General features: G+C 40.7%; 1 protein-coding gene across 1 annotated transcript; it reads left to right on the top strand.

Annotated features, from left to right (window-relative positions):
* The first annotated feature begins 2,407 nt into the window (after positions 1-2,407).
* Positions 2,408-11,075, top strand: LSM11 (LSM11, U7 small nuclear RNA associated). The gene is made up of 4 exons (XM_026063576.1): positions 2,408-2,450; positions 4,179-4,318; positions 5,102-5,185; positions 6,780-11,075. The coding sequence occupies exons 1-4, from the start codon at positions 2,408-2,410 to the stop codon at positions 7,182-7,184; spliced, it is 672 nt and encodes a 223-aa protein (XP_025919361.1). The 3' UTR covers positions 7,185-11,075.
* The last annotated feature ends 2,831 nt before the right edge of the window (positions 11,076-13,906 follow it).

The raw sequence follows: 13,906 nt of genomic DNA, 5'->3' as shown, positions 1-13,906 counted from the left end.
GGGGGGGTGCAGGCTGGATCACGACGTGGCTGAAGGCCTGTTTTGGGGTGGGTGAGTCAACATCAGCTGCAATAGATAGTGAAGGGGTGCGGGCTGGGGTAGGGGGTCTGGCTGCACTGATAGGAGGTGGAAGGTTTGGAGTTAGGATAGAGTTGAGGATGCTGCCTGGGTGAGGGAAACCCTTGGTGGGAGGTGGCCTGGGGAGGGGTTTTGGTTAGGATGAAGAGGTGGGAGGGCAAGTGGAACTGTCTGGTTTTTGGAAGGAAAGGAGCTGGTCAAGAAACTGAATGGGAGAGGAAACAGGAGGGTAGTGGCTGAGTCAGGTGTTGAGGCAGAAAAGCAGTGCCTTGATTAGGGAGTTGCAGGATGGGGGGTAGGAGCTGGAAAATGTGGGCTGGGATAGCAGAGGAAAGTGGGTATCAGTGAGAAAAGGTGTAAAGTGAGAGCGCTAGGGAAGGAGATGGTGAGGTTCCTGGGGCAGGCATGGGGAAAGGAGGACAGGGAGATGTGAGGTCCGGAGGTGGCTTGACTGGAATTGCAGAGAAGTTTGCTGGGGAACGTGGAGGTTGGAGGTTTGAGCAGTGCAGTGACTGGAGGAAAGCGGCTGGGTGACAGTGGGATGTGATGGGTCAGGGAGACGGATGCAGTCTGGGTGGAAAATGATAACTGCGTGCTAGGTGAAAGGCAGGACAAATTGTATGCAGAAATATGGGAACGACACATTTCGCAGAACCGGTTACTCGGAGATGGCACTGATTTTGTTATACTGCCTTCCTCCTTTGTTATGTGGTTGATTACATTCATCCTCTTGATTTCAAGCGAAAAGGGAAAAGAAACTGTTGTGCTCTCAAAAGTACTGTTTTTTAAACCAAGAATCAGATTTCAACCCATGCAGCTAGTAGTTAAATCATAACCACAGCATGAGTCTGTAATACACTGTTAAAAATCTTGGTTGCTAACAGTACACCCTGGGGACATAAATATAGTGCTGGTGTTTCTAGTGACGTGATGATAGAACAGTGGACTGAGGTGGGAGGGAGCTATAATGTTGCTAAATTCATCATTTGTGATGAGGACATGAGTTTTTTGTATAAATTTATGTACGCAGTCAGGGTAATAGCCTATAAACATTAAAGGGTGCAATTTGTGCACCTATACCAAGAACCAAATGACATGGCTGTCAAATGAGATGTAACTTAGGTGCACTTAATTACAATATCTTTATAATTACAATAATTAATTACAGTATCTTTATTGGAGTCAAGTATCTCTTCTAACCACCTGTACTGCCTTAATGCTCTTTTTCTAAAACAGCGAAGCCCAAAATGTTCAGGTCTGAATGCCTAAAGCAGAACTTTTTTATGCTTAGATGCCAAAACATAATATATTCATTGCCACATGAATATATTGCTACATGATTGTGAATCTCATCATGTGAACTTGGGGTTCTGTGCAAATGCAGAGGGATCTGTTTGTGTAGGATTCCCAAAAGAATTGACCTTAAACATTGATTTAGGATCTTCATATAAAGAATCTGCATTTAGATGACTGAAACTTAGAAAAACCTCTGTAAGAAATAGCTTTAGTGGTGGTCTAGCAAATAAATTAGACGCTTCCCTTCAGAGCACATGTTTAATCTCTGCATGTCTAAGAAGTGAGTGATTGGACAATGTGGACTTTGAAGAAGACTGGCATAACTGACTTGTAAAGTGCTCCTCAGTTGTATGGAGAGTTTTAAGAATAATTTTTAGCCAGAATTGTGTGCTTTCCTGCATCTAGGGGCTCCGTCTGCACAGCAGACTGGACTGTGCTTGAAGCTTGGATTCTAAGGCAGTAGCTTCCTCTAGAAGTGTGTATGATATGTAATTTGTCATGTTCCTTAAATTCAGGGTGTCAAAGGTGTAGAACGGAGTCAGATTTTTTGCCTATCATGAGGGGTGATCTCACATGTATATAGAAGTAAAAAGGAAACTACTGCAGCAGTGCCTGTTTTGAATCAGTTCGGCAGAAGCTATTTCAAATTACCTTGAATTTACTGAGGGGCAAAGAACTTGTGTGCAAGCGGTTACTGCAGAGCGGTTAGAAAGGCATTTGACAGTGTTCTGAGTTATTTCAAGTGCTCTGACTTGCTTTGCTTTTGTTTTTGGATCTTGTCTCTTAATAAAATCTACCCTGAGGACAGGGACTTGAACTTAACCAGAGTTTGGATCTTTATTTCGTCTCTCCTGGGGTACTTGCCCTCTGGTTTACGGTAGTTTTCTAATAATTCTTCAGAATCACAGTGTTAAGCATGTGTTTATCTTATGGAAATAGGGAAAAACTAACTAGGTAACTCATTTCCCTGCAGATTGAAAAATTATTAACACTGGTATTTACAGCATAAAAAGCTACAGGTGAATCTAGCTGCATGCAGAGCCTGGTCATAACAGGCTTTGATGCTTGCAGAAGAGGTATGTTGCAGAGATAAATTACTCACATTGCTGTTTTTATTTTTTCTGAGAAGTGGATATCTGATTATTGAACGGTTTCTTGAATTATGTGTTCGACCCTTTTGATCTGGTGAAGTTGGAGCCTTACGCAGTAGGGAAAAGTAGGAACAGCATGTGTTATCTAGATTTGGTAGGGCCGTAAAGATGTTTTTCCGTCAGGCGTTATGGGGTCCTGATAAGCAAAGGCACAGTTGGAAATAAAGATTGTACTTTAATTTTTACAAGAAGTTGTAGATAAACTTCCAATGTAAAAGTATACTTACCCAAATATAAAATGTTCCTGCAAATTCTCAGGGTTGATTTAGACAAAACACTGTATCTGATTAAAAACGTCCATCTGATGTAGTGACAATGTCATCTCTGGTTCCTTTGGTGGACTTGTGAATTGAAAAAATGAGCTCAGTATCAGTTAGGCTGAAGAGAGTACAGAGACTCGTGAAACACCCACCATGTATAAAGTTGGGAGGTAGTGAGACAGCTTGCGCACTGTGTTAAAGCATTTTTATCCAGCTGGAGAGAGCTGGAAAACAGACAATGCATTGCAGATAATAAATGTGATTTAAGTTACTTCAGAGGAAGCTACTTTATATTTCCGTGCCGTGGCCAGGTGTTACCATGCAGCCAAATAATGCAGATCAGCTGTCATGCAGTAACATTTTAGGTCTGCAGTATTCTTTTTCTAATGTGCAAATTAAAGCCTTGAATGTTTAGTCCCTAAAGCATAAGGGGAGAGTTCATCTGTTTCAGGCGTTTTTATTAATGTGAAGAATTGTGTGAGGTGTGTTTCAGCCAAATGCTTTTCCTCAACTATCAGTAACCGCTGTGCAATTCCGTGGTTGTGTTTCCGGTAGCTGAAATTTATCACTGGAACGGCTTCACGTGGCACGGGTGGAAGTTGTAATGTAAACAGTATCAACCCCTCTAGATAATTTACACGCAAAGATTTGTAGTGTGTAGACGAGGCTTGTCTGTACCAGGTAAGTTATGTGTTTTTCTTAACTACTTTGTTTTTATCCCGACTAAAAGCGTTACTGTTCTGCAGTTTGGCATAGTTTCATTGGTGTCTGTTGGTTATAGTCTTTGTATTTCTTTGCCAAAGAATTGCACGTCTTTGAAGGATGTGTTTTCATGGCKCTGGCTGCTCAAAGACTTAACTGAAACAATACATTTTCATCAATTTAAACTGATCCAGTTTAGTTAGTTGAAGAAGTCCTAGTCATCAGTTATTTCAGAATCTCCTTGTAAAGAAAAGGAACACTTCTGTGTGATGGATCTGATACCATTCTCTGTTAACAGCACATAACTAATTTGGGGTGTTCTTAATTAGAAATTTGTCTCTTCTAGGATCCTCTCTCTGCCTCCATGAGTTTTTTTTTTTTTTTGTCTGAACCATGTTTATTTAAAATATAGCAAAAAGATTTTCTGCTAAGGCTGATTTGGCTACTTGTTATACAAAGGGAGACCTTGGTATTTTCTACAATCTTTGCTGTCCTTGCTGTAAAAGAAGTTTGGTGGTCTAGTAATTACAGTCACAGTGCACTACAGTGTTTTGGGGCTTCTGTTTTCTTTGACTGTAAAAGCAAGCGTTGTTCCAAGATCTGCTGTGCTTGTACAGTAAAGCAGATTTCTACATACTTTCTATACAAATGTATTTTCTTGAAAACAAGTGACATTCTCTTTCTGTTTTAGTTCATGAAGGCAGCCCACTGGGGGAGCTTCATCGCTGTGTCCGAGATGGTGTAAAAATCAATGTCCATATCCGCACTTTCAAAGGGCTTCGTGGAGTCTGCACAGGGTTTTTGGTTGCATTTGACAAGTTCTGGAATATGGTAATTACTGTTCCAGCCCTTGATTTATACTGAAATTTGCAACAGGTTTAAGCAAATCACATTTTGAGAAGGCGAGTGTGATATTGTGGCCCATAAAGCTAATTTATCCTTGCGCTGAGTGCTGGGTTTCAGAGTTAAATGGTGCCTGGTGTAGGACTGGAATGTCTGAGAGATGCTTAGCCACCTTAGAGAAGGTTTTAGGTGGGGGTAAGGGGGAAATTTGAAGAGTTCCTGACAGTTTCAAGGGTTTGGATTAGAACCCAGCAAGATGGAATATGAAGAATATCAGAAGCTTCTAAAGCTTTCTCTACAAAATCCAGGCTTCTTATAGTGGTAGTCAATTTTCTTTCACTAACAAGTTTTCTTTTACTAACAAGTGACTTGTATGTCAGAGACAAAAGCAGAGGATTGTCTCTTTTCCACTCTTTTCTACCTTACGAAGATTTTAAAGACAATGGATGGAGAAAGCAGCTATTAAAAAGTTGTGAGCCTGGAGCTGTGAAAAGCTTGGAAATAGGTGCGAAAAATAGAAGGATTTTACAGGCAAGGCTCAGAAAGATTTTGCAAGTAATGCAGAATGGATGCTAAGCTTTGCAGCTCTGTTGCTTTTATACCTTATTATAACTTAGATGTTAAGAAGCCAGCTCCAAAGCACAGCTTGTTCCTAGGATGAACTGTCCCTGAGATAGAGCATAATTCATAATGCTGTGACACAAAGCTGGTTTGAAGGCCCTTTGTGTCTTTTATTTTAATTTTGAACTTTTCATTTCTTTAATCTTCTAGGCCCTGACAGATGTGGATGAGACGTACAGGAAACCAGTACTGGGCAAAGCTTTCTATGTTGAACCTCAGCTCACTCTAACCAGGGTAGGTAACCATCTCCCATTTTAATTTTTGGAGTATCTCATTTTTCAAAGTAGTAGGAGGGGAGCATTGACTGGAAAGCTATATTTACATTTACTTGCTTTTATTACAGATGACTCAAACATGACTTGAACTGAAAAAAAAAAACAGTTTTCTGGCCTTTCTGAAGGTACTTTGGCCATAGTTCAGTGTTACAGAAGTTCTGACTTTCAAGTTCCTACTATCAGATCACAGTTGCTGCCACCACTTAGTACAATGTGCTGATCTTCTATAAAGTCACTTTGTGCTTTTTGATGCATTCGTTCTGTACTGTCTAGCTAGAACTGTTTTCTGTCTTCCAATAGCCAAGCATAAATTCAGTACTTTGTGCTGTAGCTAATTTGGCACAGATGCGTTTTTTGTGCCCGTGAGTGATCCAGTTCAAATTTGTTCTGAGAGGTGATTTGGCAGTGCATAAATCTAGTGCTAGTGTTTGTGGAACCACGGTGTTTGTCTCTAACCAACGATGCAGTTTGTCTGTTTGGTCATTTGAACTCCTGGTCTGTCTAAGTACTGTGAAGACCAAGCTTCTTCGTGCTGCTCCAAAGCAGGATACTCTCTAGGACCAGCTGCATAAACAAATGTTTACAAAGTCGAAAACTGAAGACATGATAGATGAACTTTTGAACAATAAAATAAGAAAATGTGACAGGGCTGTGCCTGTTGAATGACATAGCTTTGGGCCTTTTGAAAATCAGAGAAGCATCACAAAAACTTTTACAGTTTCATTGTTAGGGATTTGCTTTTAAATTCATGCCATTTAAATCTATTTTCTAATGGATCCCACCCTCCCTTTTTTTAAAGATTAGTTAAAAATAATCAGTTGTCATTGTTCCTTTAGCCCACTCTCACGGGACTGGCTTTCCACCCTGTTGCTAGGAAGAGACAGGCTCACCCAGAATCCTTTTCATTTGTCAGTATTTCATAAAAAACTTGCCTACTGACAGAATAAAAGCGGATTCTTTTTCAGTATTCTTAGATTAATGAGTTCATACAGTGCTTTGGATCTGCTGTTCTAGCTTTTATTTTCTTTTCTATTGTTTTTGGTCTGCTCACCTCCCAGAATACCCTCAAGGCCTCCCTTTGTTTTGGGGAGCACAAACGATCTGTCATTTTCTCAGTATGCACTCCTTGATGTCTGAGGCTCCTTATCACAAGGATTTGTGTCCTCCTAAGGAGAAGAGGATGGAAATCTTTCTAATACTGTCTGATAACATTACAAGAGGGTTGTGGAAAGAGAACTAATGGAGCAACTTCGTAGATTTCTGTTGTTCCTGCTGTAAGCTAAATGCTACTGCACATCTGTATTGCTCCCCAAATTACATTCCATAGTGATCTCACTAAAGACGCCCATGCATGTGGAAGAGATCTGTTCACCTTATATCACAATTTGACTTTGGCAAGAAACATAGTATTTATTGCTAGTGAAGAATCTTCACTAATTGTGTGTTGTGACCTCTGATGCAGGATCATATATTCAAGTACCATGTAGAAGTGCAGAACAAGAGGCCTCCCGTGTTTTATGAATGTGGTCATATACACAAATGTTCCTTTACAGCTGTTTGACAGACTCAAACTGCAGGAGTCCTCAGTAAAGAAGGCAGCTGACTCAAAGACTGTCTCAGAGGAGCTAGTCCTGACAAATGACTCTCAGACGCTTGGATGGAAAGCTGGATCAGGACGAGGGAGAGCAGAAGATGAGCGCGAGAGGCAAAAACGCTTGAGCAGAGCTGGAGAAAAGAAGATGCCAGGTGACAGTTCGCATCTGGCTGTCAGAGGTGAAGCTGATGTGGGTAGCGGGACTGCCCACACAGAGGGTGCCAGTGCTGGTGGTACCCATGCAAGAAGCCAGTCACGGAGAAAGAAGAGGCCCAAGGTGGATTATCAACAGGTGTTCACGCGCCACATAAACCAGATTTTTATTCGAGGAGAGAATGTCTTGCTTGTCCATTTAGCGCACTGACTGGGCTGAGCCTTAATCAGTGTATTTATTTGATAGCATGAATTGCCGCTATAGCTCTCATTGCTATTTAGCATTCTTGTTAAGTATCATGGTACTCTGACTGGTTTCCTGTTGCCATAGCAAGGTAGGGGAGATAGTTCTAACTGGGGCATCTCGAGCTTGTTGCCAAAGCAGCCTCCTTAGGTCTTTGTTGGGGGGGGGTGGTCCTCAGGACAAGTTCAGCAGCACGCTTGTTTCTGTGAGATGAGGGAGATGAGCACAGATCCCAGTGCTCCTTAAAAAGAAGCTAAATGAAGAGAGTTGGAAGAGAGTTTTGCTGTAGTTGGTTATAGGAGCTAATTGTGGCACACATTTAAGGAGCATAAATTTAGACCTCCACCTGAAGTGAGTCGCTAATGCTGTGTATTTCACATGTGCTGAGTAATCTCAAGAGAAGATTACTGGTGAAACCAACAGTTTATCTACTGTTGTTATATGGATGTGCTCTTTTCCAGACGTAATTCCAGTTGTCATTTTGAAATAATGTATAAAAAGGTGGGATGACATACTTCTGAAGGCTGTTAGCCTCGTCTTCATAGTTAGCTCTGTAATGCCCTGCATGATAGAAAACCTCTTCTTAATTGAAAACTGCTTTTTTTCTGTGAATGATGGCAAGATTTTAATTTTTCAGTATCAAAGCTTATGCTATTTGCTGTGCTTTTGCCCTGTGTCACCAGCAAGCAGCTAATGTAGCCGATCCAGGGACCTCCATATTGGACTTTATCTGTGAATGTTGTGGATGCATATTGAAAATTGTATTTTTATCTTTCCTCCATTTGCTACTTGGTGTAATTAGTGAAGTTTGCGAAGATGTAGGTTTTCTCAGATTTGAGTGTTTGCGCTGAGCACAGTCGTACTGTATCTAAGCGCCTTTCACCTTCCCTCTGTTGAAGCTAGAGGTGCTGCCTCTCCAGTGGTTCTCATGGAGCAGAAATCTTTGTGAGTCTTTCCTATCTGTGTGAATGATGTGTCTTCTAATTCCAGTTGAACTGAGCTTTGGAGGTGTGCCTGAGGTTGTTTGAAGTATAAAAGTTTTAAGTCAAACCCAGCTCATCAGTAGTTTTATTTTAGCAGTGTTCTTAAGGTACTGTAGATCAGGCCAGGCTTCTGCAGGTATAAACTGCTTTCCAAGAGCTACRTACAAAGTTTGAGGGTAAAGGAAGCTGTTAATAGCTAGTCTGACTTCTTGGACATCAAATGACACTAGATTTCACCCTTCTATTCTTGTATTCATCTCAGTTACCTTATGTTTTGCAGCAGCTCCTGTGTTTAAAATGAAGTTAGGAAATTGCTAGGGCAATGGTTAGAACTGGCACTGGATAAAACAAATTTTTAGTGCTTTGTAGCAGGTTATGTACTGCATAATGATGTCGTAAGTCCTCAAACTGAACGACTGTACTCCTCAATGACATGTATTTCGGTTGTTGCAAATGCTGCATGCTGCTTGCTTGTCGTTAGGAGTATATCTGGTGCTTGGGTGAATTACAGAAATCATTTAGCAGGAGTTTCTGGACACACAAAGCAGCTGTATGCCTCTGGGGAAGCCTGAAACTTTTATGTCAACATTTCAGATGGCTAGGGGCTTGGATGACCGATCAGCTCAGCCACTGAGCCGCAAACCCAAGTTCAGTGTGGGACAAAAGTGCCTAAATAAAAAGTACTGTAGAGGCAGTTTCATCAAGAGTGGAATAAATGAGTATCTACAATTTTGTACATTGCACAGCTTCATTGCTGTAATCACTTCCTACTCTGAAATAAGACTAGGCACTGAAAAGACTCTTCCCTTGGAGGCTCATGCTTCCTCTCCTTTGGGCTGTTCCTGTTTGTGTTCGTGTGGTCCACTGCTCCCCCCCTCCCTCCCCCCCCAAGTACTTTGTCTTCTCAGGACATTCTTTCCTAAAATCTGATTTAGGAAGATTGTTGTTGTATTCATCCTTAGTTCTCTTGGCTTTCTGAACCATGCTTAGTTGGGTTTCTATGTGATCATCAACCTACCAGAACCCTCACAAATTATTAGAAACTCGGGAAGCTGGAAACAAGGGACTTATTTTTCCTCTTGACTTACCAGCTTTTACTGGAAAGGAACATTTTTCTTTATTATGTTTTTGGTTGTGTTTTTTTTCCCCCTCTGCTTTCTGATGCTCTGTTTTTGTTTCAGTTGCTGGGATAACTATCTCTGCCTCTTCTATTAGTGTATGCCAAAGGCTACTGGTTTTGACACCTCCTCTTTCTTTCATACTTGACCAAAGGGTGTCATATCGTCACTCAGGCCCATCATGCTATGGCATCTAAGTGAATTCTTGCTTTTCTTTACCTCATATTCTTAAATCTCTTTCTGTCTCACTATTTTATACTGCCTCGTGCATTAAATAAGACATGTTCCTCTTGCAGCTACACTGCCCGCTTTCCTTGTCAGTTGACGCTTCACCAAGTTTTCAGTTGCTACTAGAAATCTCAGTGTTTCCTTCCATCAGAAGGTTTTTCTCTGCTCTTCCCAACATGAAATCTTGCAGGTGTATGTTGCCTCACATCTACAAGTTTTTTTCTTAGGTTTCGTGAAAAATGCTGGTGCTTAGACTTGCGTTTGTGCCTTGATTTTTATATCACCACTGATCCGCTCTTCCAAAATGGTTACATTAGTCAGCAAATCTGGTTCAGAACTGTACGGTTTGTCTACTCTTTCTTGCTCTACCTCATTATTAAACTGCTTCTCCTCTTTTCTCATTGTTTCCTCATCTACCTATGGAGTTGATTAAAATTCTGTCTTCCATTTTAGACATGATGTTTTATTTGGTGGTCCTTCCTTTGTTTCCTAGTTTCCTATCTACCTCTCATTATTTCCAAACTGCTTCCTAAATGCAGCCCCTTCTACAACTTCAGGTCTTGGACATGTCTTCCTTTTCCCTACTTTTTCTGACACTGTATCATTTTAAAGCCCATTTTCAGAATGCTATTTTATGAATTTTGTCTCTTTCAAGCATAGTATTTGATTGTGACTAAGCAAGTGAGCTTGTATGTATTTTGTCACTTGCATGTTTAATCCTTCAGATAAAGTTGCTCTTTTAAATAAAATTGAATGTGATATTCTGGAATGAAGTCTTCTACCTCACTTAAGTATTCATGTAAACCTATGAAAAAAAAACAACTTGGAAACAAATCTCTTTTTTTATTGTTTCTGGTTATTTCTTTCGTTGATTTTTCCTTTTCCAAACTCAGCATAAAATCCAAGTTCTTTATTCAAAAAGCTGTCTGCTCCTGCCGTTCCTTTATTGCAGCAGTGTCACAAGCAAGATGATGTGAGCATAGACATCTGAAGTTATTACATTAAAGAATAAACAGCAGGGGCAGGAGGTAGTCTTAAGAAACAAAGAACTGTGTGAAAGTGAAAAAGCTTTGGGCTAAGTATAAAGAACTCCCCGGAAAGGGCTGATACACTGGTTGCATTCTGTCCAGTATTTTTGGGACATTTTTTCAGCCTGATGGACAGCAGTGATTCCTAAAGCATGTTTATTGTGAGGTACCAAATTATTGCAAGGAACAAAGTCTTCTGAACTACCTTTAAAGAAGGGTTGTGAAAATTTGAGAATTTTTAAGAATCATTTCTAAAATACTAGACACCTGCAGAAATGACTTAATGATGTGTTCTTGGAGTTGAAGTGTGATGTCAGGTATTTCTTACAGTGTCATCATATATCTATTCATTGCCAACACAGTTCAGCGGGGAGCAAAATCTCATGGTTACTTTAAGAATGGCTATTTTCTTTGTATGGMATCAAATCCATCTGTGCTGTGGGAAAGTAGGGAAAAGATGGTGAGTGGAGATGAGCTGAGAGCTGCTGTGTTAGCTTTAAGTTATGGATAGCATGAATGGGATTATTTCTTGGGAAACCCTTTTGCACAGGTGCTTCATTTTTATCAAACACTTCTTAAATAGGCCTGTGGTAGTAGAATAAATAAGGCCAAAGGAACAAAAACAGCTTGTAGAAAGTGTGATTGTAGTTCCTTCTCTCAACTGGCTAGTCCAGCTTTTGGTTATTGCCTGAAGGTTTTCACTGATCCAGAGACAGGTACTTAGCATCTCCTCACTGGGTTGTTACTGAAGTAGTCAGTGAGTACTGTTTTCCATCTGTTTCTTGTCCTTCAGTTCTTGGATTCATTGTTTCTGATGCGGCTTTCCCTTCTGTATCATTTGGAAGCAGGGGCAGGTCTCTCAGCAGGAGTAGGCTTGGCTGCCCACTTTTTTCCCCCCCCTAAGTAATGTTACCTAGTTCAGTTTTGCATCCAGATAGCTGGAGGCGATTGTTAAAATTCATACTTTTCTCTGCAAGAGTAGTGGCAGACTTTTGGAATTAAGTATTTGGTCACAAGAACTATTTATCTTGGATCTGTTGGAGTAAACTGATTCTTTACTTCCAACAGCTCTGGATTTTCCTAGTTTGCTGTTGTAAACATTCATTTGCACCTAGCAGTGGATGAAGAAGTCTCCAGGAAAAAAAATGCAAAGACAAAAGGTGTCTAATTTTTGTTGAATTTGACATTCTGTCCAACATGCTGCACACACTGTTATCCTTTCTGTTGTTCTCCCGGAATAAGAAATTTCTGTGTAGACTTTAGAACCCAGACTTAAGGCCCTAAATCTATGTGATAGACCTAAATGAGCCAGGTGGAAACACTGATATCACCCAGAGTCTTGAAATGTGGTAGGACAGCAAACTGTGAAAACACTAAGTTTCTGAAGATGTATATCTCCAGAGAAACTTTCTGTCTTTGATTAAATGGGTCAGAATTATAATCACCAGCTTAAACTGAAAGCTCCGCAACCAGTTAAAATTGCAAGGCACAGTGCTATGCCCTTTGAAAGGCAATGCAGCAACAGTAGCAAAGATGCAGTGATTCCTTCAGCCAGGCAAGCTCTTTCCTGAGAAGCTGTTGAATAATATGTTGGTGTCTGCTTCAAAGCATGACTGCAAAATACTGTGAATTAATACAAAGACTTTTTCTCTTCTGCTTGTGTTGCAAAGTGTAAAATGTCAGTGCTAAAATATGCATCTTGCGCAGCCCAGAACTGTTTCAGTTCATGCTTTTGCTTCTTGAGATTGGCCTCAAAATCTGAAGCTTGTACTATAGCAATCCTAAGACTACCTTTGCTAAAACATGATGAAAAGCTAATACTTACTAGAAATGGTATTGAAAATTGAAGGGATTACAGAATTTGTGGAATTATGTGATACTGCCTGATACAGTGACTAAAGGTCATATTGTTGTAGTTAAGGTATTATAAAGCAAAAATCTATATTTATTCTCAAAAGATTTTATATGCACAGGTGGAAATGTATGAAGCCACCATTGGAAGAAGAGAGGCTAAAGAAATACTTCCTGTCTTCCAGTGAAGAGAAAGATTTGAGGTAATCTTTCTAGAGTGAGATAGTCATTTCAAAGCTGGTTCTCCCATGCTTGATGGCAGGTGGGCCTAAACAGGCCAAGAACCAAAGAACCAACGCGCACACACAGAAAAACAGAGCTCAAGGAGACACAGGTCAGTTTGCAGACTTGAGCCTAAACAATCTAACTTTGCAATGAAAGTTTCTAGAGAGAAAAAACTCGAGTTTACAGTCCTCAGGTGTCTACAGCATTAGCTCCATGTGGTTTTCTTGGTGTTATTATCCTCATGAATAACAAGACAGCAAATTCAAGGACTCATGAAGTGCTGTCCTGTATTATCTTGTTTGGGTCTTATTCTTGAAGCTGCAGTGTGCTTAGACATGAGGCCTGACGAGGGGGATGGAGGGAAGAAAGGGGTGTCCAGATGCAACAGGAACTCAAGGAGGGCTTCCTGTAGGAGAGAGACTTAGCATCTTGGTAATACTCTTCTAACTAGTGAGCTAAAAGTCTAGCAAAGGAGAAGAGAGTCCGAGTTGAGCTTTATTGTTTAATTTACCAAAAATATTAATACCCTGGTAGGGTATACTTGGACCAAAAGATATGAATGCACTTAAGTTTTCATTCAGAAACTGTAGCTCTCAGACTTTTTCCAGCAGTGCCTGTGTCTCACTGTCAGATAAACATTACAACTTTTTAAAAAACTGCAGCACTGTTCACGTAGCCAGTAACATGCATTTCATACCTAAAAAGGTGCTTTTAAAAGCCACTGTCATTCAAAGCAAACGCCCTTTTCTTCTGTCCTGCCTCTATAGCCACGATGGAACAAGAGCTGGGTATAGGTTAAAACTTTCTTGGAAAGGACAAACACTTGCCAAAACTTCACAGCTCTTTCTGTCACACTTTGCCAATGTATCAGGAGGAAAAAAGCATCCGTGGTCACGTGGTAGAAGTGGTGTGAGAAAGCAGCTTACCGTTCAAAAGCATCTGTTGCTGCCACCTTTATTGGCCATTAGCAGCCTGGGCAGAAAAAAACACTGAAGCCACTTGTGAGGAGGTAATGCGAGGGGTCAGCGGTCCTGCCTCCGTACTGGCTCTGCAGGATTAGTGCCCTTGATGAACACTTTTCCTGGTGGAAGAATAACAGGTAGTCTACTGTAGCGTAACATGTACCACTCTGTGTTTTCCCAACTGTCGGCTTTCATGACATGCTGCAAGTGGGAGAATAGGCCGAGAAAAAGGAGGTAAAAGAAAATACCTTACTTGATGACAGCTTCTGTAAATGAGAGGTCACTTTTTAGCCT

This window comes from Apteryx rowi, unplaced genomic scaffold, assembly GCF_003343035.1.
Source record: "Apteryx rowi isolate R43461 unplaced genomic scaffold, aptRow1 scaffold_2, whole genome shotgun sequence".
NCBI classification, from domain to species: Eukaryota; Metazoa; Chordata; class Aves; order Apterygiformes; family Apterygidae; genus Apteryx; species Apteryx rowi.
The sequence above is the reverse complement of the archived record's forward strand: the minus strand, read 5'-3'. Positions and strand labels throughout refer to the sequence as shown.